The 26,140-nt window shown below is 44.1% G+C and overlaps 2 protein-coding genes and 1 long non-coding RNA gene across 12 annotated transcripts in view; 2 read left to right on the top strand and 1 right to left on the bottom strand.

Moving 5' to 3' along the window:
• The window catches only part of MAB21L4 (mab-21 like 4), a 42,450-nt gene extending 41,664 nt beyond the window's left edge, over positions 1 to 786 (top strand). For all 10 annotated transcript variants that reach the window (XM_029068454.2, XM_007669211.3, XM_007669224.3 and 7 more), the window contains one exon: positions 132 to 786. In XM_029068454.2, coding sequence (XP_028924287.1) covers positions 132 to 224 — 93 coding nt within the window. In that variant the 3' untranslated portion in view covers positions 225 to 786. The remainder of the gene's footprint in view (positions 1 to 131) is intronic.
• A 1,991-nt stretch (positions 787 to 2,777) lies between these two features.
• On the bottom strand, positions 2,778 to 20,222 carry AGXT (alanine--glyoxylate and serine--pyruvate aminotransferase). Its single transcript, XM_001513625.5, has 11 exons — positions 19,933 to 20,222; positions 18,730 to 18,922; positions 17,014 to 17,078; positions 14,519 to 14,619; positions 10,593 to 10,663; positions 10,151 to 10,235; positions 8,466 to 8,561; positions 7,251 to 7,320; positions 6,148 to 6,243; positions 5,095 to 5,223; positions 2,778 to 3,406 (listed from the first exon to the last, which is right to left on the bottom strand). The coding sequence occupies exons 1-11, from the start codon at positions 20,194 to 20,196 to the stop codon at positions 3,299 to 3,301; spliced, it is 1,278 nt and encodes a 425-aa protein (XP_001513675.3). The 5' UTR covers positions 20,197 to 20,222; the 3' UTR covers positions 2,778 to 3,298.
• On the top strand, positions 16,783 to 20,157 carry LOC103170578. The gene is made up of 3 exons (XR_486278.3): positions 16,783 to 16,880; positions 19,090 to 19,142; positions 19,775 to 20,157. It is a non-coding gene; the product is annotated as an uncharacterized LOC103170578 (long non-coding RNA).
• Positions 20,223 to 26,140: the final 5,918 nt, after the last annotated feature.

Here is a 26,140-nt window from a genome sequence, read left to right as displayed (position 1 = left end):
TGGTACCATTAATCGCTCCAGAGTTAGGGCAGCAGTCCGATAGTTTCTCCCCATCATTTAATTTCTCTCAATTCTGAAGCTATCTGTGATGTTTCTTTCTTTCAATTGACCTCTCACTTCCGGTTCTTTAGTTCCAGGTCTTCAATATTCAAGAGAAAGACCGGATTTCTGCTATGCAAAATGTCTTCTCCAAGACCAAGAAAATAGGTGAAGTTGGGAGTTGAGAAAATCATAATTTCATTCCTAGGAACTCTGGACTTAATGGGTCATTCTTGGAGCTTTCCTACGGTATTTAAGACCTCCCTCTTCCAGGACTTCCTTGTGTGGTGAATTTCTAAACGCTCAGAGAGCAGCTGCAAATTACACTAAACTGTGAATGGGCCTCAGCTTCTAGGACCGGCCTGCAATTTACCCTTCAGTTTTATTCTTTAAGAAGAGGTGATGGGATATGTCAGGACTGCAGACCTCGCCACTGCAGTGCTCGTATACTGATCGTGATGTTTTCTCCCTAGAAATTGATTCCCAAGCCAAGTTGCAAGACTCGTAGTGTTTTCTGCTTCCCCAAACCAGCATGATTCTTGTTTGAATCTTCCCCTTATATGGCGATGTATCCACATTAATTAAAATAGCTTGCAAAGCACTTTGGAAATAGAAGGGCTAGAACGAGATAGAGGGCTTCATTATACGTTCCGTATGTACACGTGTTTCTCCTCAGTGATGTTGCGTTGCATCTTTGGGCTTTAATAAATATATGCCAAGGGGTCTATGTTAGAGACACCCTCTGTATTTGTGTGATTTCTCTTTGAATGTTGCCTGATTAGCCTTTTGGCGTTAAGCTCGAGGAAGGGCCTATGTGGAGATTTCATTAGCAGGCTCTGTAGCTCTCCTGACTCATATATCTACCTGATACTGACAGTGGTTGAAACCCAACTAGCCGAAATGAATGAGTGGAGGAGTTAGGGTGAGCAAGAGAGCAGGAGGTTGAGGGTTCACAGTTTTCTGCGTTAGTTCAACAATCGATCGAATTTATTGAGCACTCACAATGTGCAGAGCACTGTACTGAGCGCTTGGGTGAGCACAACAGAATTAGCAGACATGTGTCCCTACTCACGGTGAGCTTAAAAGAAGCTACAAATAACCCAGGGAGATGATCAAACAGAGCAGATCTGAGATAGGGAGACTCATTATCTCCTGGCAGGTTGCAAAAGTCCAGAAGGGACTCTAGCAGCTTGGAGTGCTAAATTCGCCTTGTCTCCTGTGGCTCTGATATTGAAATACGCTTGTTTGAGCTGTCTTCCACCTCGCCCTTTCAAGCAAACTTAATGAGGATCACATAATGATGCACTGGTATATTTCCTTTTATAAATATATCAAATAACATTACAGAACCAACACAACGACATCCAGAGAAGATGGCAGAGATGACAGTCTTTATCAGCTCATCACTTCTTTCCAGCCCAGCCGCGATTTCGGGGCCCTAAGCCGGGAGCTTGCGTTTATAAGTGGCTTAGGGGATGATCTGGCCAGCAGTGATTATTTTCCCTGATTCCCCTTTAAAAACTCCAAGGAAACGTGGTTGCTAGAAGGAAGGTTGGTGAGCCTGGGCAATCCGGAGAAGCCATGTCTATTTTTCTATTATTAATTGTTTCTTGAAAAGGGCTCATGTATTACTTTAGGTGCAATCTATTCATTTCTCCCTGGCTCGGTTTTCTGAGAAAACTACCTTTACTTCTTAGAAATCACAGATGTTGTTTTTGATGGGTCTAATGGAAAAAGGCAAAGGATTAGAAGTCAGCATTCTAATCCCTTTTCCTTCATGTGTCTTCTGTGTGACCTTGGTCCCTTAAATTCTCAAAGCCTCAATTCTCCCCGTGCCCCCCACTCCCCGCCCACCATTAGATTAACTCATGAGGGGGGGACTGGTCCAATCTGCTTATGTTGTATCTATCTCAGTGCTTAGAACAGTGCTCAGCACATAGTATCCTCTTAACACATACCTGAATTATTATGGGGTGGAGGCAAAGTGCTGGAGTATATTTGGGCTGTAAATATCTAAAAATAACAATTGAGGAATGTGTTAAGTGCTTACTATGTGCCAGGCTCTGTCCTGAGTGCTGGGATAGATACAAAAAAAAAAATCTTGTTGGACACAGTCCCTTTCCCACAAGAGGCTGACCTCCCTCCTTGGGGAGGGAAGCAAGAATTAAAGCCCCATTTTATAAATGAGGAAACTGAGGCACAGAGAAATGAAGTGACTTGGCCAAGAACACACAGCTTACACATGGCACAGTCAAGATTAAAATTCAGGTCCTCTGACTGCCAGACCTTTATCCTAGGCAGGGCATCCTCTCCTCTCTGAGGAAAAGAAAATGGAGACACAGAAACAGGAAGATTGGAAGACTGGCGAAGGCTTAAAGTAAGGCAACCTTATGTCATTTCAGCGAGAGCGGATATCTCAGATGAAACAGGGATAAGCAAGAGGAACTTTGACTCCAATTTCTTTTCTGATATGCCGAGGAGAGTTTTCAAGAGGAAATAGCGATTGACAAAAAAGTTGTATGGAATTCCTCGGACTCTGACTTTTGTAGACAAATATGATATCTTCTGATTATGTGTGACTGTAGCTTAAAAGATTGAAACAGATTCTGCAGTGCTTTCATACTGATTGTATCATCTTTTGTTCAACAGCTTGGTTATTCATTGTTTATGGAGTTTTAACCTTAATTTAGAACCTATTTGAAACTTTTGGGGGTCTAAGTCTTGCATTACCGGGCAAATTTGGAGTTGCAACATTTTATTTCCCTGGTTGTCCTCCAAAAAGGACAGTGATTACATCACATAGACTTCCATTTATCTAGAAAAAAACACTCTAAAATTCCCATGTAGGTTGTTTTTTAAACAAAAAGAAAGAAAAAAATTGCTCAAATTCAGAAAGCTCTTGGAATTACCCAAGACTGTGTGAATTTTTTCAACAGAGTTTTTGGGTTGCTCAGTCTTCAAAATAGATAAATTTGGGTAGGAGAGAAAATGGTTCATAAAGTCAAGAATAAAATGAGAAAGGACTACTAGAGCAGAAAAAAATCTTGTCTCAGTGTCTTCTTTCATCTTCTCACTTTCTCACCCCCTATATTCTCCCTTCTACTACTATTTCTTATCTGAAAAAAAAAACCTGCATCTATTTCTTCTCCCTCCTTTCTCCAAAGATTACATTGACATATTTCCAAAGAAAGCATTGGTGAGTTCTGGCTGGCAGTGGGTGAGGGAGTCTCTTCTGAGTCGGCCCAGAGGATTCTCTCCTTCAAATCTTGTTTTTAGGGCATTGCTTGAGTGCCTCCCTTAGGGCCTGAATGACCTTGTCGACATTAGCTCTGCTACAGTTATAGCCTAAGAGTCCGATCCTCAGCACCTGTTAGAGAGACAGAGAGGGACAAAAAAAGGTATGTTTTCTCATTCATCAATCGTCAGTGGTATTTACTGAGTGCTTACTGGGTGCAAAACGCTATACTAAGCACTTGGGAGAGTACAGTGCTCCAGAATCGGTAGACACATTCCCTGCCCACAGTGAGTGGACAGTCCAAAGGAGGGGGGATAGGCGTTACACAGGAGGCAACCTCTCAAATCCAAGGGGTAGTAGGGAGGAAGAAGAATTGAAAAGTACCTCTAGTATTAAGCTAGCTAAAACAAAAAAAAACCAATGCCCAGATACTATGAGCTCTGTAGACTTGGACACTGTTTTCATTTCAGATCGCTTTCTCACTTCACCACTCTGCTGAATATTCACTGCTGAGCTTTATGGTGATAGAGAAAGCACTCATGGAATTACCCATATTCTAGATCAGGAGAGCGGAAGTGCCTTGATAGGTTTGGCAAATGTGCCAAAAAACAACCCAAGTACCAAATTTCTTAATCGACGCAGGCCCCCATCATGACTTGATCAATTGAGTAGTAGAAGGTGGTCTTGCTTTCCTCCCCTTCCGTTTTCCTCCCACCTGCAGAGCCTTCCAACCAATAAGGGGAAAAGCCAATCCTAAAAGGAAAAGGTACAATCACACACACACACACACACACACAGAGCTGACAATAAAACACAGGGTTGGGTAGACTCACTCATCTGGAGTCCAAGGGGAGAGAAGATAGAACAGCCCTAAGAACTGTGTACAGCCAGAAGACAGATGAGCACCTCCCCAAGAGCAGACAGTCTCTCTCTCTCTCACTCTTCTCTACACACACACACACACACACTCAAACACACATAAACTGATGGGGAGGGCAAGAGACTGGAGGGACCTGGTTTAAGAGGAAAGAGGAACTGTCATATACCCCTACTCAATCTCAGTACCAAAGGTGGGTATGAGCTCGTGGGATGGATTTAGCTTCCATTGGCTTCCGGGCATGGGGATTGGTGCAGATGTTACCAGTTTCCCTATTCCATCATCAGTTTGAATGGCAAGTGTGCATTTGGGAGAGGGAGGGATTGAATCAAATATTTCTGCCTCTTCTTTCCCATTCCCCTGAGGGCATTTAGCATTTGATACTGTGCTGGTGGCAATACAGCCCTCTTCCCTTTTTTGGGAAGCGGATGGCAACTTGTCTAGTGAAAAATTAAGGGTTGGACCACATTGACCATAGGCCCAAATGTTCGCCGTCTTTCCATCGCATTCTTCATAATAAATTACCAGGTCTTGCTTCTTCCCAGATATCATGGAAACCTTCTTCCTCCCCTCTCTTCCTACCTCCTCTCCTCTTCCATCCTTCTTCCTCATGCTTAATGGAGATTTTCTTTGCCACCCACTCGGGGGAACAGCATGGGTCAGCCATAGCAGCCATGTGGAAGCCCAGCAACACCCATCCTTATATGATTGACCTCAGAATTGTGACATCTGATTAGTAGCCTTAAAAGGATGCAGAGAGTGCCCTTAACCCTAGATCACCATAGTACCCCAGCTGGGCTGTGAAGACACTTACATGGTGAACTTTACTATGCACACTTGAGCTGAAGTTGTTGTCTCCACCCACCCATCTGGCCAAATCAGTCATGGCAGGGGGTACTTCAAACTTCCCGCTCTCCCGACTTTCCTGCTCTCCTAGGCTTACCATTCCTATGGAAGGACCCAGGCCTCCCGTGATTTCTATTCCGTACTTATTCATAAGAAAGTCTACTATATCCTTCCAGTTGTATCCCTCAGGCACCGCCACAGTGGTGACGGTGGGTAATCGCACCTCCTGGAAGAAAGAATAATGGAATCAGTTACATCACAGTCAACTTTTGACTTTCCACACCTTCCTGCTACTTCCAAACCTTCCCTGACGTTGGATTTTTTAAAACGGTATTTGTTAATCATTTATTATACTCCAGGCACTGTTCTAAGCACTAGGGTAGATGCAAGGTGATCAGGTTGGCACAGTCCATGTCCCAGTCGGGGCTCACAGTCTTAATCCCCATTTTACAGGTGAGGGAACTGAGGCACAGAGAAGTTAAGTGACTTGCCCAAGGTCCTACAGGAGACAAGTGGCAGAGCCAGGATCAGAACCCAGGTCCTGCTGACTTCCGGGCCCAAGGTCTAACCACTAGGTCATGTTGCAGTCAAACTGAGGTGGCAGATTGAGACGACTAGGCCTCCAAATCCTGATTTATTTGAATTAACAGGTTGATTTTCTTACCTCAATCAATTAACCAATAGTATTTCTTGAGCACTCGCTGGGTGCAGAGCACTGTACTAAGCACTTTGTACTAAGTGCAGTACGAGGTGATACGCATCATGCCTTTCTAAAGGAGTTTACAGCCTGCAGCTTCAGTCCTTCCATATAAATTGGATGGAGAGACCAGACGTGACTGGGAGTTATTGCTAAGGAGTGACCTTTCCCTCCGGAAAGTAGAAGAGAGCAGTGATTAAAATGTAGAAAGCAGGGGGCAGGTCATTTGGGCTGAACGACAAATTGTAGACATCTTGCTTCCTCATTTTACTCTCTGTCTAAATGGCTCCAGGAGGCCTGAGCAGGTCTGGAGGTCTCTCCGTAATGAATTTAAAGGTTTTTGGAGATGCCAGCTAAGTGGACCAAGATAGACACCGAACTGTCTATCAGAACCAGCCCAGGGCACTAACCACTAGTGCCCTCCAGCCGGGGCCTTGGTCTTCCCTTCCTTACCGGCTCCTTCACAAAGAGCTTGAGGCCCAGTTTTTGCAGCTCCTCATATAGATACTGAGTCACCTCTTCATGATGCTTCCAAGATTTCTCTAAACCCTAAAGAGGAAAAAGAGGAAATTTAACAGATAAGTACACATTTATACACTGGAATGGTAATAACTAGGAATAAATCCAGCAGAAAGGGAGCTAGTGACCACAGTAATAATAAGGGTATTTGTTAAGTGCTTACTATGTGCCAAGCACTGTTCTAAGCGCCGGGATAGGTACAAGCTAATCAGGTTGTCCCATATGGGGTTCACAGTCGTAATCCCCGTTTTAGAGGTGAGGGAACTGAGGCACAGAGAAGTTAAGTGACTTGCCCAAGGTCACCCAGCAGACAAATGGCGGAGCCGGAATTAGAACCCATGACCTCTGACTCCCAAGCCCGGGCTCTTTCCACTGAGCCTCGCTGCTTCTCGAGTTAATGGGCTTGATAAGAATAGAATTAAGAGGAAGGGAACCATATGACATTGGGGTTATAGAAAAACCATATTTGACAGCTTGCAGAAGGTTTAGAGGAGAGCTGAGATTTAAAAGTTAGAAAGTAAGAACTACAAGGAAAACAATTGGGATTTGCCAGCCTCAAGAGGAGAAAGTTAAGGAAGTTGTAAGTGTATGACAGGCTTCTACAGAGAGAAAGGTGAGCAACTGTTTGCTAGCTCCCATTAGGCAGCGTGAGAAGACATGGATTTAGGGAGCACGAAGGGAGAGACAGAATTTGCTAAAAGTGTTGTTAAACAGTGGAAAGGGTCACCAAAGAGGGGTATGAAAGACCTTCTCTGCTGGTCTTGGATTTGGGATAGATTCTCAGCTGCCTGGGGTGACGTTTTCCTGCCCGAATCCTGGGGGATAGGCTAGTTGACCTGACAAGGTCTCTTCCAGCCCCTCGAGTCTCATTCTCAGATTAAAACTCCAAAATGAAGACGAGGTAAACTTGATCTTCCATCAGCAGAGGCGATTGAACGATCACCTAAAATATGCTGAAGCAAGCGTCTCAATTCCTGCTGTCTCTGCATTTACTTTCCACTCCATCATTCACTTTGGTAGTTCAAGAAGCCGCTCACCTGTTCAGCTAGGATGGCCAAACCCTCTCGCAGACTGTATAGGCTGATAACTGGCGTGGTATGGTGATATCTGTGAAGCAAAAGACACTTCATTTGCCGTCCAACTAAATTAGGCCCAACAACATATCAGAATTGGCGGGATTTGAAATCATGATTTCCCTAAAAGAAAAAATCTCAAAGAAGGTGGTCCCCATTGTTGGGGGGGAAGGGTCCCTCTCTCCTCCCAGATATTGGCATGTAGCTATCTGCCGGGAGGCAGCATTTTTGTAAAGAGTGGCAGAACTGTAGGGAAGAGGCTTTGCAGAAGCAGGAAGTGAGTGTGTGTGTGAAGGCGGGCAGGGGGAGGAGATGAAAGGGAGAAATACATATAGGGGAAAGAGTGGAATATTGGTGAGGCACTCTTTTTCCACCACTTTCCCTACGCCCCCATTACTGTGGAGTTCCTTAGGTAGAATTAACATAATAACTGTGTGCCTTCATCCCACTAAAAGTTGTTAGAGTCATGTGGAAAAAGGTGCTATAGAAAACCCAGTGCAAGGCCTAGCCCTGTTCCCATTTAGTAAGCAGTTCAGTGCTTTAATTGCTGTTAGTATAAATAAACATCACTCCTGGACCTAATGACCCTCCCTGGGGAGGAGGTGCCAGAGTGAGGTAGGGCTAGATGGCATTTTGAAGACTTTTGAAAGGTAGATCCAAAAATGACTGGATTGAGGGAATTAGTCATAATAAGGATAATATTCGTTGTGGTGTTTGTTAAGCACCTACTAGGTACAGAGCACTGTACTAAGCAAGTCCTGATGTAGATACTGATTAAGACTGTGAGCCCCACGTGGGACAACTGTTTACCTTGTATCAACACCAGTGCTTAGAACAGTGCTTTGCACATAATAAGCTCTTAACCAATACCATAATTATTATTAGATATGATGGAATCAGATCAGTCACAGCCCGTCCTTTGCAGAGCTCACAGTTTAAGAGCGAGAACGGATAGTTCTCCCTATTCCCCATTTTACAGAGGGAACTGAGGCACAGATAAATTCAAGTGACTTGACCAAGGTGACACAGCAAGAAAGTTGTGGATCCAAGACCAGAACCTGAGTCTCTTGCCCTTCCAGTCCTGTACACTTTCCACTAGGCCATGTTCAAAGGGAGGTTATACTGGATGTGTATGAAACCTTTATGCAAATGGCAAACTAACAACTCCACGTCACTCACATTCTCGGCTTGTCGTCGCAGCCCCAAAAATTGGCCAGCCAACTCATGTCTAGAGCAAAGGAAACGGGTTTTGTCTTCCGGCTGAAAATTTTCTTTCTGGATAAAGAAAAGGCAATGATAATAATAATGCTATTAATAATAATAATGATGATGATGGTACTTTTGAGAGCTTACTGTACGCCAAGTACCGCACTAAGCAGTGGGGTAGAAAAGAGATAATCAAGTTGTATGCAGTTGATATAGTAAGAAAGGATAGGATTCAATCCCTAGTTTATGGATGAGGAAACTGAGGCACAGAAAAGTTAAGCCATTGCCCAAAGCCACACAGAAGACGGGTACGATTCAATCCCTATTTTATGGAAGAGGAAACTGAGGCGCAGAAAAGCTAAGTCATTGTCCAAGGCCACACAGAAGACAAGTGGTGAAGCGAGGATTAGAACCCAGAAAACTCCAACTCAAAGGTCCATGCTCTTTCCACTAAGCCATACTGCTTCTCCCAAGTACTATTATAGTTATTGTATTTGTTAAGCACTTTCTATAATAATGTTGGTATTTGTTAAGCGCTTACTATGTGCAGAGCGCTGTTCTAAGCGCAGGGGTAGATACAGGGTAATCAGGTTGTCCCACGTGAGGCTCACAGTTAATCCCCATTTTACAGATGAGGTCACTGAGGCACAGAGAAGTGAAGTGACTCGCCCACAGTCACACAGCTGACAAGTGGCAGAGCCGGGAGTCGAACTCATGACCTCTGACTCTCAAGCCCAGGCTCTTTCCATTGAGCCACGCTGAATACTGTTCTAAGCACTGGGGAAGATACAAAAATTTATTAGGTTGGGCAGTCTCTGCTCTAGTTTACGTAGGAGGGAAGAACAGGCATTGAATACCCATTTTACAGTTAAGGAAGCAGAGAGACACAGAGAAGTTAACTGACTTGTCCATGACCATACAGCAAGGAATTGGCAGAGTCAGAAATAGAACCCAGGTCCTCTGCTCCCAAGCCTCCTGCTGTCTCCACTATGTTATGCTGCTTCCCTAGGTTGCTCTAGATGATCTGATCTGTGGATCTAGGATTTTCATTTCTTTATTGGTCTTTTCATCCCACTTGCCTGGAGGATTCAAATCTCCCTTCAAGGAGAGTCTTTGACCATAAAGGTACTTCTCCCTTCCCCTACCCTGCTCTATTTATCTCTCTTCTTTCGTCCCCTCTCCTTCTCCTCCCAACTCTTTCTCTTCCTCCTTTTCTCTACTACTTCAAGGCTCTGTATGAATATAGAGAAAAATAAGATCATTTGCTGGCTAATAATCTGATAGACATGGAAAGGCATATCCAGAAAGGTTATGGAGATCCAATTAGCAGAAGAAACTGTTGGTGAGAAGATGATTCATTCATTCATTCAACAGTATTTATTGAGCGCTTACTATGTGCAGAGCACTGTACTAAGCGCTTGGAATATACATTTCGGCAACACATAATGATGTTGAACAGACGATGGCATAAGGCACTGCAGAATTACCTTGACCTTTTAACTTAATCACATGCTATCACATGACTAGGCATATGCTACGAAAGAGACATATTTCAAATATTGATGATTTTGGAAACAACAGGACTCATCGAGCGGATTGGGGCCACTCAGCTTTGCAGTTCGAAGTTGTTTTGTATAAATCTGAAAGGGAGCACTTACCTGGCTTTCTCACTGAAAGAGATGATGGAGGTGCCGGGAGGGGCGTTTAAGACTTTCTGAGAGCCGGAGTACAAAATGTCAATAGCTGAGAAAAAAGAAAGGAAGGGGAAAGCCGCTAGAAACCCAGCACTGCATCCTAAAAGTGGCGTTTCGGACCCGAGACCCGAGTATTTAGGGCATTTACAGTCCCAGCCTGTACGGTTGCTCCGAACAGAATTCGTGGCAGACGGTGGTCGCAAGAGGAAGCGTGGGGAAGGGGGACGGTCTGTGAATCACTTTGATTAGAAGGGGAGCAGATGGCTTATCCTCAAAAGCAGAGGCTACAGGTTGGGGGAGGAGGCCTGGTCGCTTCGCTTGGGTCTAAATGTCAACTGTGGGCTGCCTACCCTCAGAGAGGGGTTGGCCAGTGGGGCCTAGGAAGGACGAGATCATGGCTTCTCACCCTGCTTGTCCATGTGGATTGGAGTTCCTCCTAGCGACGCCACACAGTCGACGAGGAGTAAGCAGTTATACCTGAAAGGCGAGGCAGGGGAAGATTAACTAAATCAGGTCTTAGTCAGGAAAACGCTATGGTTTCTTCTACCACACCCCCAGCCTTTAAAAAACTGTACTTCTAAATGCTTCCCCTTCGGTTTGAATATGTGTGTGTGCGCGCAGGCGTGCCGGTGTTTGGGTGTGAGTGTGTGCCCTTGATTGTGGTGTGTGTGGTGTTTGGGGTCTATGTGTCTCATTACTTACTTTTATGTGACTGGGTCATTTTTCTCATTGGTTTCATTGGGAGGCAGCGTTGCCTAGTGGAAAGATCACCAGGCTGGGAGTCAGGAAGCTCAGATTTTTTTAGTGCCAGCTCTGCTACTGGTCTGCTCTGTGACCTTGGGCAAATCACTTGATATCTCTGTGCCTTGGGTTCCTCATCTGTAAAATGGGGATAAAATATCTGTTCTCCCTCTTTCTTACACTTTGGGTCTCGCTATATCCAATCTAGTGATTGTGTACCTACCCCAGTGCTTACTATTATTATTATTACATCATTGCCATCATCATCATCATTATTATTATGATATTCGGTGAGTGCTTACTATGTGTCAAGCATTGTACTAAGCGCTGGGTAGGCAAGAGTTCATCAGATCACGCTCAGTCCCTGTCCTAGATGGGGCTCACAGTCAGTGCTTAGCACCTAGAAGCACTTAATAAATACCAACATGATCATTGGCAGTTTTCACTAAAAGCAGTTGTATACTGCAGAGTTGCTTTTCAGCTACGGGATTTTTCTGACCCGATCCTTCTCACTGTGAGGCCGAGGAATCAACTAATCAACCATATGGTTTTAGTGGAAAGAGCTTGACTCTATTTATTGCCATCGTTCTCGTCTGTCCGTCTCCCCCGGTTAGACCGTAAGCCCGTCAAACGGCAGGGACTGTCTCTATCTGTTGCCGACTTGTTCATTCCAAGCGCTTAGTACAGTGCTCTGCACATAGTAAACGCTCAATAAATACTATTGAATGAATGAATGAAAGAGCCCGGGCTTGGAGTCAGAGGCCTTGGGTTCTAATCCCAGCTCCCCCACTTAGCTGGGTGACTTTGGGCAAGTCACTTAACTTCTCTGTGCCTCAGTTACCTCATCTGTAAAATGGGGATTAAGATCGTGAGCCCCACGTGGGACAACCAGATTACCTTGTATCAACCCCATCACTTAGAACAGTGCTTTGCACATAGTAAGCACTTAACAAATACCATAATAATAATTACTATTATTCAATGAGCCTCTTCTGAATGCAGTGCAATACCTCTCCATTCGGAGCAGAGAGTGGGGGGAATATTTTAATTCCTTGCTCTCTTTTCTCAGCATAAATAAAAGGGTGATGAGGTGGGAAGCCAAAGGGAAAGAGCGATGAGAAGAAACTGGACAATATAAGAAGCCATGAGGGGGAGAATTAGGAAAAAAAAGAAAAGAGGAAGAGTGGCCAAGTGGTTAGAACGGGGGGGGGGGGGGTTGGGAGTCAGAAGGACCTGGGTTCTAATTGCTTCTCCACCATTCTGTCTACTGTGGGACCTTGGGCAAATCACTTTGCTTCTCCATAACCTCACCTGTAAAATGGGGATTAAGACTGTGAGCCCCATTGTGGAACAGGGGCTCTGTCCCTCTTGATTAGCTTGAATCTACCCCAGTGCTTAGTTCAGTGCCTGGCACACGGTAAGCGTGTAATGAATACCATTAAAAAATTTAAAAAAAACCCACCACAGATTAGTTGTGATACGATGGGTAAGGAGTCAAGTTACTACTAGTCTGTCTGAGGGAGAGGTGTCAACTCTCTCAATCCTGGTTACATTCATGGATTTATCTATGGCTCCTCTCCCACTGAGGCCCTTTTTTAAAATGGCATCTGTTAAGTGCTTACTATGTGTCAAACAATGTTCTGAGCACTGGGGTATTCATTCATCCATTCATCCATCCATCCATCCATCCATCCATCCATCCATCCATCCATCCATCCATCCATCCATCCACCCATCCATCCATTCATTCGTATTTATTGAGCGCTTACTGTGTGCAAATCACTGAACTAAGCACTTGGAGAGTACAATTCAGCAATAAAGAGAAACAATCCCTGCCAACACGGGTCTTACAGTCTAGAAGGGGGAAGACAGACATCAAAACAAGTAAAGAGGCATCAATATAAAGAAATAGAATTATAGATATAGGCATATATACATAAGTGCTGTGGGGCGGGGTCAAGTTAGACACAGTCCCTGTCCCTCGTGAGGCTCATAGTCTAAATAGGTGGGAGAACAGGAGAACTGAGGCATGGATAAGTTCAGTGACTTTCCCAAGAGCACGCAGCAAGCAGTTGTCAGAGCTGGGATTAGAACCCAGGTCCTCTGACTCCCAGTCTCGTGCTCTTTCCACTAGTCCTCGCTGCTTCTCCATTCCCATTCCTTTTCCCATTCTCCTAGCTCCTGGGAGATGTGTGAGCCAGAACAGAAGGGCGGGGTAGAGGAATGAGTTTGCTATCCCTGGATCAGAGTCCCGGGGCCTTGGTCCTGGAGGGCTGAGTCCAGGATCCTGGGCAGCAGAGGTGCTAGGTAGGATAGTTTAATGGACCAAATGAAGTAAACCAGTAAGAAAGGAGATGCACTGTGGCCTAGTGGAAAGAACCCAGGGCTGGGAGCCAGAGGACCAGACTTCTAATCCTGGCTCTGCCAATTTCTCTGCCAATTGCTACCTGTGTGACTTTGGATCTGACACTTAACTTCTCTGTGCCTCAGTTTCCACAACTGTAAAATGGGGATTCAATACTTATTCTCCCTCCTACTTAGAATGTGAGTCCCAAGTGGACAGAGACTGGGTGTGATCTGACTAGCTTCTATCTACCCCAGCTAACTCTCTAGCTGTATTTCACTCTTGACTCTCCTGCTGCCATTCCCTTTTTCATGCCGTTCCCCCAGCTTGAAACTCTCCCTCTCCAAATTTGCCAGATCACAGTTTGCCCTATAATCAAAGCCCTCCTGAAAGCCCACCTCTTCAAACATGCCTTCTTCGATTAATTTCCAGCATTCCGAGACATAAATACTCATCAATCAACTCTAACCCTAAAATACTTACTAATGTTTATCCTCAGCTCTTAGGTATATATGTTTATTCACTGAATGTTAGTTATCTCGATTACTCTGTTTTTGAATACTTTTATGACAGTCTCTACCATCAGCAAGTAAGCTCTTAATGATCAGGACATGTTTCATTTGCTTGGTTTTAACTCATAAGCATTTAGTACAGGGCATTCATTCCACCAAATGAGAGCTTAATGAATGCTCTTACTACTAGGCTACAACTATTATTAAATTACTACAACTACTACTACTAGTCGCAGGGCACTGTGATAAACGTTTGGGAGAGCACGGTGTAACAGCGTTGGAAGACACGTTCCTGGCCCACAGGCTATTACTTGGTCTAAGAGCAGTATGATAGTTGGGTCAAGAGATTTTTCTAGCTGTTTAGATTTCAGTCAGCATTTCAGTGGTACCCAAAAAACACCATGGTAGATGTAATGTGAAAATTGATTTATATTAATGTCTGTCTCCTCCTCTGGACTGTGAGCTCATCGTGGGCGGGGAATTGCGCATTGCATTCTCCCACATGCTTAGTTCAAAGCTCTGCACACGGTAAGCGCTCAAAAAATATGATTGATTGATCGATTCATTTGGAAAAACAAATGGCCGAAGGAAACCAGTAAGAATGGAAGTGAATTAAATGTACCTATTGGATTTGGAATTGGAAATTGAAATGGCAGGCCGATTTTCCACTCAGCTATCCCTCCTCTCCCACACTGCGTCCCTACATACCCCAATTTTGGGGTTTGCTTGACTGACCTGTGGCAAAGGTCTCCATATCCATCTAGAGGCTGCAGGACTCCACTGGAAGATTCTCCTTGTGTGAGGAAAAGCAGCACAGGCTTATGCTGTATTAGACCCTTGAATAAGAGAGAACGTGCATGAAGGCAAATGTGCAAACTGAATGCAGAGAATAATGATGCTTGGGCCACTGAGGTTAAGAGTGGAGAAATGGTTTTCATTGTCATCTGGCTTGCAGTCTGGATTGTTATTCACTCAACAAATCTTAAAGCTATTTAGAGGAATCCATGAGGATTCCAACAGTAAGAGTGAATTAGCAAAGGGATAGAACTTCTAGTGATGTTGGTTTCTTACCTACTGAGGCACATTGCTATCTGTGCCCTGAACATGATTTATTCAATACTGTTGTTATTTTATCAAGTGGAATGTAATAATATGAAATATTATTACATATGTTCCTTCCTAGAGGCTCAAAATACTTCATAATCATTTTCTGTTGCTTCATATATTTGGAACAGTTTCCCATGCCCCCCCTTTCTGAAAGCTAGACTTTTTGCCTGTTGGGAAGAGCAGGAGACAGAAGAGCCAGACTCGAATTCCAGCTCTGCAAGAGACCTGCTGTGTGCAACGTCTACACCTCATTTAACCTCTCTGGGCCTAAATTTCTTTATCTGAAAATACAGATGAATCAATCAATGGTATTTATTGAGCATTTTCTGTGTGCAGAGCACTGTATTAAGTGATTAGGAGAGCACAATACAATTAGATGTGCCCCATGTAGGACAGGGACAATGTCTAATCTGACAAATTTGTAACTAATCCAGCGCTTAAGACATAGTAAGCACTTACTGCTAAATGTCTCTGTACTCTCCCAACAGCTTAGTTCAGTTCTCTGTTCACTGTAAGTGCTCAATAAATACGATTGATTCACTGATTGATTGAAATATCATCGTTATTTAACTAGTTGGAACATTTTATTTTTAGTGAAAACCAGAATATGGGACACCTCTCAAACCTTCCATACTTTCCCTTTCCCTGTCAGCAACTGTAAGACTGTGCTGGAGAAGGGAAAGTAAGAGTTGGGATTATAACAATCCCGGATGTGTCTATGTCAGAATGCTGTGGGGATTAAAATGAGCAGTCCCGGAGCATCTTCTGCTCAGGCTTTTAAAGTGAAGCAAAGAAGCTGAGGATCAATTCAGGGATGGTAGACCTGCTTAGCCAGAACAATTGCACCTCTGGACATTACACCTCTTTCTAAAATTGCCCAGGAGCTTACATCAGATCTGCCACTATCACAGCTAATCTGGGGTGTGTGGATTATCTTAACTAGAAGCAATTTATCTGGGAGATACTCAAATACTGTTGATGCTGATTCAAAATATTTATCAAAAAGACTTTTATAGACTTAGAATGACTTTAGAAGCAGCGTGGCCTAGTTGATAGCACAAAGGCCTGGGAGTCAGAAGGACCTGGGCTCTAAATCTGGCTCCTCCACGTAGCTGCTGTGTGACCTTGGACAAGTTTCTTCACTTCTCGGGCCTCAGTTCGCTCATCCTAAAGGGGGATGAAGACTGTGAGCCCTTTGTGGGACAGGGGCTGTGTCTAACCCAATTTGTTTGTACCTACCCAATGCTGAGAACAGTGCCTGGCACATGTAAGCGCTTCATAATTACCATAATTCTAAGACTCTGAAAGCCACTGAAGTTTAGAACAGGACAGGGATATCTACATATGAGGCTTCTCTAAATCCTTTCATTCTGTTTACATGCTAGGCACCAGAGATTCTGGGTAAGAGTTTGTTGTTCATTTAACAAGCAAGTCTTTCTATTCCTACGATATGTGGCATTGCTATCTTCTTCAGAATAGTGTCAGTAATGAGACTGCAATTAGAACCTCATAATCTGCTATATTTATCAGATACAGTAAAAGTCTCACAAATTTGGGAGTATGATCTGAATCCCCTAGACTGTAAATTTCTTGAGGATGGGGATTTTGTCTGCCAACTCTATTGCACTGCTCTCTCCCTAGCATTTAGGACAGTGTTCTGCCCACAACAGGCACTCAATCAATGCCACCGATTGTGCACGTTTTGAATTGTAGAAATATATCTTTTAGATGAAAATTTCTGGCAGGACTCTGGGTACTGATAAACTCACTTTCATATGCTCTTCGGCTGACTAGCTCTTTAAATCTGAGTGGAGGGCTACCGGAGACAGGAAGTGCTCTTTGAGGCCCACGTTGAGGCCCTGCACAGGTGTTCTTGTTAAGCTCATTAAGTAAGACTTCATTAACCACCAGCTAGAGGAGAAGCTTCCTGCTTGAGTAATGTCTTTTTTCCTTAGGTATCAGTAGAAGGAGGGAATGTAGAAAAGAGTGGGTGAGTGCTGTTTCTAAATCATCATGAATTCCAGATTGGGGTGGTTAGAATTAATAGGATTTTATTGTTTGGGTTTTCACTCAGTTGGCACCACTACAAATGTATTTGGGATGAATAGTCACCTGAGACTTACCTTTTCTATATCTTGCAGGGTATAATATCCTCCAGGGGACTTCACTAATTGGTGTACTTTTCCTCCTGAAACATGTATAATCAGAGAAGAGATAGTAGGAGGGAAAAAAGCAGAAGATGGTATTTGAAACCTCTGGTTATGACTTTTTATTCTGTCATTCGTTACGAGCCCATCTGGTTACCTTTCTACATCCCGAATCTCAGGGGAAAATTAACCATTAAATCCACCTATGGTCCCAGGACAAGGAAGAGCAGTAATAATACTAATCCTTTTAGGGTACCATTTCTCTTTAATTGCTTCTCTTTCCATGAAACTGCATAATAGTCTTACTTTTCACCTGTAACGTCTATTAATTTGAACCTAGAAGAACTGTATCAGCTTAATGTGATCTTATGAAAAATTTCTAAGTGAAACATGATGAAATGCCTCCAAACAGTAGAATTAATGATTAAACTGGGTGACTGCCTGACTACAACGTTTTTGCTTACCTCTCTCCATTCCTCATTCTTTCAAAAATTGAGGAAAGAGATCTTAAATGAGGCAAACACTAACCAGCGTTCATGATTTTTCCAATTGTAAATCTCAGGAGGAAATGATGGGTGGCATTGTTCAGGTGGCCAGGCTGACTGTGCCTGATAGTCTTCACTATTGGAATGGAAGTTCTTATTAAAGTGTCCCTATCTAAAATCTGGGCCCACTGAGTGCTGGTTAGCCAGATGATAGGACTTTTGCAAACTGTAGGAAAGCCAATTCTGTCCTGCTTTTCCTGTGAGCAGAAAAAGTTCTTTCCCTGCTCAATTTTGAAGAAAAGTACCTGCCAATGAAATGATTGATTAGGTGCACTGCTACTCTAAACTGTAAACTCCCTGTGGACAAGAATTGTGTCTACCAACTCTGTTGGGCAAGACACTTAACTTCTCTGTGCCTCAGTTACCTCATCTGTAAAATGGGGATGTGTGAGCCCTGCATGGGACAGGAACTGTGTCCGAGCTGATTAAATTTTAGGGTTTAGAACAGTGCTTGGGACATAGTAAGCCCTTAATAGGTATCATTATTATTATTGTATTTTACTCTCCCTAGTACTTAGTAATGTGCTCTGCATGTGGTAAATACTCAATACATTCAGTTGATTACAAGTTTTCCCAAACACCTTGAGTTTAGCGACAATATTCTGTATTGTAGGGTGAGGAAAGAGTTTGAAACTTTCCCTTTCACATAAAAGAATTTACCATAAGATGTCCAGGTTTTCTGGCCCAGATGTGTGTTTAATGATATCTATGACCCTGCTCCTAAACTTAAAAATTTAGGGCACCACCTTTCACAGGCATTTTCTCTTCTCTCTCCCTGCTATATGTGTCCCAAACATTATCCGAACCTCTCCTCTAAGCATCCCCAATTCAGAAATGGTGGATTAAATAAGCTCTATATATACAGAAGGGGGAAATGCTAGAGGTGGCTATATTCTCCAAACTTCTTTCATCTTCTCTCTCTTCTTGGGTGCCCTTTTCTTCCTTCCTCTGTTCTTCCATCCTCCCTCAGGCTGTTGAGATGGAACTAATTCCCTCTGGCCCCTAACCCTTTCATGAGGTGAAATTAAAGGCCAGGTCCCCGGATTAGGAGTCCAGTTTAATCTCTGGGGTCCTGGAATTTCTTTCCTTTACCATTATAAAGGCCTTTAGTCCTGAAACTCAGGTGAGAGGAGACCCTGTAGTTTACCTATTCTCTCAGCGATATCAGCTGCCCGCTGGCCCCAGATTCCATTGACTCCCACCATCACTGAGTCACCGGGCTCCAAGGCATTGAAGAGGGCAGCTTCCATGGCAGAGTGTCCAGAACCAGAGATGGCCAAAGTGATTTGGTTCTTGGTTTGGAAAGCGTACTGAATCCCCTCTTTGATTTCATCCATAATCTGAAGAGAACACAAAGAGGCATCACAAAGCCATTTCCAGTTATCTCAGTGACAAGCAGAAAAGCAAAACAATTCTCCAGAGCACAAAGAATAGGAAGGCTTTCACTCTCACTTAGACTCCTGCAGTGGAGAGCTATTACCGATCTATTTTTCTTCTCCTCGAGCAGGGTGAAATGAAGGCTATGAAGCTGATGTTTCAAACCGAGTTGGCATCTTAATGGTAGGGTCTATGTTTTAGTTTTCTTTGTAATCCATCCTTCCTCCTCCCCTCCTGAGTTCAGGGGAATTTTGTGCCCTGAGCCAAATAGACAATGAATGAAGGTTTAATAATAATAATGTTGGTATTTGTTAAGCGCTTACTATGTGCCGAACACTGTTCTAAGCGCTGGGGTAAACACAGGGGAATCAGGTTGTCCCACGTGGGGCTCACAGTCTTAATCCCCATTTTACAGATGAGGGAACTGAGGCCCAGAGAAGTTAAGTGACTTGCCCACAGTCACACAGCCGACAAGTGACCGAGCTGGGATTCGAACTCAGGAGCCCTGACTCCAAGGCCCATGCTCTTTCCACTGAGCCACGCTGCTTCCCCAAGCAGGCTGAGAGATTAAATGATTGACTAATTTGTTCTTTCTTTGTAGACAAAATTCCCATTTCTTCTATTTGGAGACAGTTTTGTGAGCAGGTATAGAAGTCTGTGGGGGTTGAATTATTTGAGACAGAATCATCTATTGAATAGTTCAAGAAACATATTGGTGAAAGAAGCAATGGATTCCAAAGGATTTATTCATTTATAGTGTTGAAGGATGTGTGATCAACCTGAAAACTTCCAAACACTGGAAACTTTTTTTTTAGGAAAGTGAAGGTAACACAGAAAAGACAAGAGCAGGTAAAAGACAAGGAGAATGAGCCAACCCGGCAGTGATTTCCCATTTCCCTAAAGAAAGGAGCTGAGCCGCTTGGCTTCCGTTAGTCCTGAGAGCCAGATTTAGAGATGAAGACACCCTGCTTACCTGGAACATCTCCTTATGCATATGTCCAATCATCTGGAGTCCTCCAGCTGCCATTACCCGGGGAGGAAGATTGGAAGGCCCAGGTCCCAACAACAGCTTGTCTGGAATCACAAAAGGTTTCAGCAGTGACGGGGGAGGAGACACTAGCAGCTTCTGAGATGACATGGCCCGGCAGCACTGAGGGATGAGCCTGGGCAGGCGAGCGGGAGGCCAAACGGCTGCTCCGAAGGCAAGGAAGGAATTGCTCTGAACTATTCTCTGCATCTTTACCTAGTCACTTCTGCCCCAGATTAAAAAAGCTTTCTTCTTCTGTCAGAGATAAGATAAGAGTCAAAGTTAGGTCCCTGGGCTGTAGTTTTTTTTCTTTTTTGGCTTAACTCTGGATATTTATCTCGGTTCCTGTGGAAAGGGTCTGACTTCCAGGCTGATGAACTCTTTGCTTTGTTTGTGCCTCTGCCCTAGAATTCAGTGTCAATAAAATATATGTCTAAAATTCTCTTCAGCTCTTGTCCAGGCCAGTCGTCTTTTAAAAATTGGCAGCCAGGAACCGACAGGATTCGACTTCTAAAAACGCAAAGTTGCTTGATTGTGGGGTTTTCTTAAGTCCTCACTCTTTCTTGAAGTTTTTCAAATCCAGTAGTGTGCATTCTAAGGGGCAGTCTCCCTCCTCCCCCAACTCTTCCTACCAAGTGAACTCTGAACCCACTGGGTCCTCAAGCGTCACATTTTACTTGAACTAGCAGCTTTTCACTGTTCTTTTAAACAAAAAGCTGCCCGGAGTGGCTGATCTTTTAAAACAATGCAGAAGTCAATTTTAATTTAAATCGTAAAGTAAAAATTACCATGACGTGACCTCGACCCTTCCGGGATACCAGCTCAAGCTTTCACCTGCGGAGACTTAAATCTGCCTTCCGTAGGCCAGGAGAGGATATTTATGCAAAATACAATGTATCCCTACCTGCTGAGGGAAACTGTGAAGCCACGAACTGCTATACACTGAGCTGGGTGCTTGTTGGTGTTATACCCTGTTTTCTGAGATTGTACTTCACTGCGTCCTTGAAATGTTTGTTCTGTCTTCTCTGATTGTGGTTGTCACAGTTGTCTGAGGGTCCTGCTTCCATTGGTTACATCATATGCTCCCAAGTGCTTAGTACAGAGCTCTACACCTAGTAAAAGCTCACATACCTTTGATCGATCAGTTCTCCTAACATGTCCCACCTAGCAAAGCTAGGTGAACTTTGGTTGTTGGTGAACTCACTGTATTTTAGGACATCGCCTTCAGTGATCTTGTCAAACTATTTGATTTTGAGACTGGATCATAGGCAGGGTTGGATAAAGGCAGAGGCCAACAAGGGTTTTGGTCGTAGGGTTCCCATGTGACCTTCCTGAAAACGCACTCACTCTTTACCTTACTGACGCGGTTGCTGCTTGGGCTCTTTAATGCTGCTTGGCACCCAAATAAACCTTCCCCACATGGCCTCTGCTTATGTCTAGCATCCTAAGGCATAGTAGCATTGACAGTGGTCTGCAGTTCCTACTGCCTCACCCCTCCCTCTACTCCTTAGTATGGTACCTGCTACATAGTAAACACTTGACAAATCCCATTTTTTTTAAAAAAAAACTCCTCCTGTGAAAAGTTAGCTCCTTGTGGGCAGGGGTCGTGCCTACCAACTCTGGTGTACTGAACTTACTCTGCACACAGTAAGCACTCTTGTACTCTCCCAAGGGCTTAGGACGGTACTTTGCACCCAGTTAGCACTCAATAAAAATAAAAGTAAGCATTCAGTTAAAATCATTGATTCCCATTTGGTGACACAAAGGACCGGAGGAGGCGGTCAAACTGGGCTTGCCGAGTCCCAAATACTAGCTGTATATCGGTGGGAGGGGGGAAGGGGGGATAGCTCCTTTCCTCGGTATCTATGAGATGGGCACTTTTTTCTTCCCATCACTTAATAGGAAATAGATTGTGAAGGTGAAACTCCAGCCACAGTGTTTCAGTCCTCCCTGGGTATAGTTCCCTTCTAAGCACTTGGGAAAGTTTAAAATGTGCCCTCAAGGAGGGTCCTAACAGGGAAGGTGAACAACATAAATTACAGATAGGAAAAAGAGAATGGAAAGATGGATATGTAGTGAAATCCTAGAGAATGTCAGTAGATATGCACAAATGTATAAATGTGCTAGGGATGGGTGTGGGTGGAAGTGGTATAACATTGCAGGGAAGCTGTGTGGCTTAGTGGATAGAGCACGGGCCTGAGAGTCAGAAGGACTTGGGATCTAATTCCAGCTCTGGACATGTCTGCTGTGTGACCTGGGGCAAGTCCCTTCAATTCTCTGGGCCTCAATTACGTCATCTGTAAAATGGGGATTAAGTGCGTGAGCCCCATGTGGGACAGGGACTGTGTTCAACCCGATTTAGCTTGTATCCACCCCAGGGCTTAGTATAGTGCTTGGCACGTAGTAAGCGCTCAACAAGCACCATCATTATTATTATTATTAACTGTACTGAGGTGGTTCTAGGGGGACATGACTAGGGAAGATTTAGCCCAAGCTGATTGGCTGGACAGGAGAGGCAAACCAAGGCCATCTGTTTGACTTCTGCCACTCTGGCAAGGGATACTGGACTGATGCCATCGTAATGCTGGTTATATGATGTCATCAGGTGGCTCCACAGATGACATCATTTCGAAGGACCCCACAAGGAAGTTCAGCCTTGGACCCCAGATTTAATTAATCCAGCCCTGAATGCAGGTGGTGCAGAAGAATTTGCTTGAGAAGCCATCCTTGCCTTCTGGAGTAGGTCTAGATCTCATCACCCTTCCTAGTAGGAAGGCCCCGCTATTATCCTCCAGGCTCTCCAAAGACATCCCTGATTTTCTTGGTTCAGTTTTTTAACTCACGTATCTGTGTCTTGTGGGATAAGTGTACCGTTCAATTCATCAGGCAGATTTGAAGGGAGAGGGAGTTTCGGACAGTTGATGCCGTTAATGCTGTTTTGCAGTTAACTTAAACAATGTCGGCCTATGGACCTTTTTACCAGCCTTTTCCCTCAGTGTCTGCAAAGTTGCTTCTGGTGATGATGAAAATTAAGAATTTGAAAAAGTACATTGTGTTTTTTATGGTACTAAGCACTTTGTGCTAGGCACTCTATCTACTAAGCACTGGGTTAGATGCATGTTAGCCGGGTTGAACACAGTCCATGTCCCACATGGGCTCTCAGTCTTAATCCCCATTCTACAGATGAGGTGACTGAGGCTCAGAGAAGTTGTGACTTGCCCAGATCACACAGACAGGTGGCGGAGCGGCCTTAGAACTGGGGTCCTTCTGACTCCTAGGCTCATGCTCGAACTACTAGGCCATTCTGCTTCTAAATGTCTGTCTTGTTTTGCTCTTGTCTACGCTAAAAGCTTTCTGTTCATTTTTTAATGTGGATAATGCTTACCCACTTCCCGACTCCTTTAATGTTTTGTGCTAATTTGCAAAGCTGATGAAAACATTGGTCAAACACTTCAGACTTTGGGGAGGTTTCTGACTTAGTAAATTCATGGCAGTCAATAAAAAATACAAACCCATTTGGAGAGTTTCTTAGCCCTCGTTGTTGTCTCATCCACGTCATCATCCTTATCAGTGTATATGGAATACATACTTTGTGCAGCTGTCTTCTGAAGTGTATCTCCATCTCTGACTTTGGTACCCATTAGAGTGTAAGTGGCCTGTGGGCAAGGGTATGTTTCTTGTGCATTTTTGTACTTTCCCAGGCACAGAGTACAGTACAGTAGATAGACTGCCTAGCACAAAGTGCTTAGTACCATAAAAAACACAACACACTTTTTCAAATTCTTAATTTTCATCATCACCAGAAGCAACTTTGCAGACACTGAGGGAAAAGGCTGGTAAAAAGGTCCATTGGCCGACATTGTTTAAGTTAACTGCAAAACAGCATTAACAGCATCAACTGTCCGAAACTCCCTCTCCCTTCAAATCTGCCCGATGAATTGAACTAGATCATTGCCATTATGCCGAAATAATTCTGGTTCTCACAAAAAATTGAGGTCTCAGCCTTTAGGATAGGGAGCTTGAGGGCCACCTCAATACTGGTCTACGAAATGCTACATTTTCAGCAATGTCCCATCACCACTTTTGGAAAGAAAACAAACCTACAGTAAGCACTCAGTGATGTCATTGTTAATATCCAGCTGACCAGAGAATGCTACTTCTTCACCTTCTCCTTCACTATAAATGTGGGAGGGGAAGATGGAATCTCATTCATCAGCACCTTGGATATCTGAGAAGCCCCCTTTAGGAAGCCAAGAAGTCAGAAAGCCTCCTACTCTTTAGGCCTGTCCACTGGAAGAGACGCCATATTTTTCTCCTCACGCACAAGAAAGGATGAAATCTCACTAGAGCAGCACCGTCTTCTGAACAGGAGGAACAACCCTCTGTAATAGTCAGCGACTGTATTTATTTAGCACTTACTGAGTGTAGAGCACTGTACTAAGCGATTGGGAGAGTACAGTGTAAGAATAAACAGAAACATTCCCTGCCTTCATTGAGCTTACAGTCAAGGGTGGGGGGGACGGACATTACTATAAACAAATAAGTGCTCAGAGGTTTGGGCAGGGAAGCTGAATAAAGGGAACAACGAGGAGATGCAGAAGGGAGTGGGAGAAGAGGAAAGAAGGGCTTAATCAGGGAAGGCCTCTTGGAGGAGATGTGCCTTCAATAAAGCTTTGACGGGCGGAAGAGTAATCGCCTGTCAGATTCGAGGAGGGAGGGCGTTCCAGGCCAGAGGCAGGACATGGGAGAGAGGTTGGCAGCGAGATAGATGAGATCGAGGTACAGTGAGTAGGTTAGCGTTAGAGGAGTGAAGTGTGCGGGCTGTAGTAGGATTGGAGAGCAGTGAGGTATGCTTGTGCCGCTCTTTAATACGCTCACTCAACTTAATATGTGTATTAATACACTTTGTGTCAGGCACTGTTCTAGATGACATCACCGCATCATGGAATAACCTCATTCAGAGAGCTCGTCTTTCAAGACGAGCCCCTGCTCAACCTCCAGGGTGGTCTTGGAGTGAGGCTGAACTGATGTGAGGTGCAAGCCAAAATCTCTCCCTGCCTTTCTTGGAATTTGGGCTTTGCCAAGAACTCCAGGTTCCCCTTGTCTTTATTGATTTAGATGGGGTGTATGTGTTCATCTAGGATGCATTGATGCAACCAAGAGGGAGTTTCCATCAAGTGGAAGCTGATTGGGTGTAATATCACAGATAATAAACACCCCCCGGGTTAACCAGTCACTCTTGTGTGACGAGACAGACAAACTAACCAACACACCCTGATTAATGGATTCCCAGAGATGGGTGATAATGAGAGATTCCCTTGCAATGTCACTGCTGGAACCCCCTGGTTTCACGTGAGCCGGTTTGAAAAGAATCCTTGAACCTTCATTGAGAAACAAGTGAGGCCTCCTGAAAGAGCATGGGCCCGAGAGTCAGCGGACCTGGGTTCTAATGGCGATTTTTGCCAGTCGCCTGCTGCGTGACCTTGGACAAGTCACTTCTCTGTGGCTCAGGTTCCTCATCTGTAAAATGTAGATTTAAAAAGCTGTGCCATTAGGCTGTGAGCCCCATGTGGGACAGGGACTGGTACCAACCTGCTAATTTTGGATCTACCCTACAGCAGTACTGTGCTGAGCACATAGTAAGCACTTAACAAATATTATTATTATTATTTTCATCATCATCATTTTTATCTTCACTAGTGGCCAGTAGATGTTAGCGTAGTCTTAATCAGTAGGGTCCCATTGGAGACCCCTTCCATCTTTAACAAAGTACTACGTTAATTATAAGAATATGTTCCAGGGTTACCCTGTAGTTCTCTCTAGAATAAGCATTTATCATTAACTTTTAACCTTAAAGTAGAATTAACATGTTGTAGTGGATAGAACACAAGCCTGGGAGTCAGAAGGTCACAGGTTCTAATCTCTGCCACTTTTCTGTTATATGACTTGGGCAAGTTACTTTACTTTGCTGTGCCTCAGTTACCTCATCTGGAAAATGGAGTTTGAGGCTGCGAGCCCCATGTGGGACAGGGACCGCGTCCAAGCCGACTTGCTTGCGTCCACCTCTTTGCTTAGTACAGTGACGGGCATGTAGTAAGTGCTTAGAAAAATACCATTATTATTATTTTTTAATAAACTAGAGGTCAATGGTGGG

This window comes from Ornithorhynchus anatinus, chromosome 7 (genome assembly GCF_004115215.2).
Source record: "Ornithorhynchus anatinus isolate Pmale09 chromosome 7, mOrnAna1.pri.v4, whole genome shotgun sequence".
Lineage (NCBI taxonomy): Eukaryota > Metazoa > Chordata > Mammalia > Monotremata > Ornithorhynchidae > Ornithorhynchus > Ornithorhynchus anatinus.
Note: the sequence above shows the minus strand (reverse complement) of the source record. Positions and strands in the feature narration are given on the sequence as shown.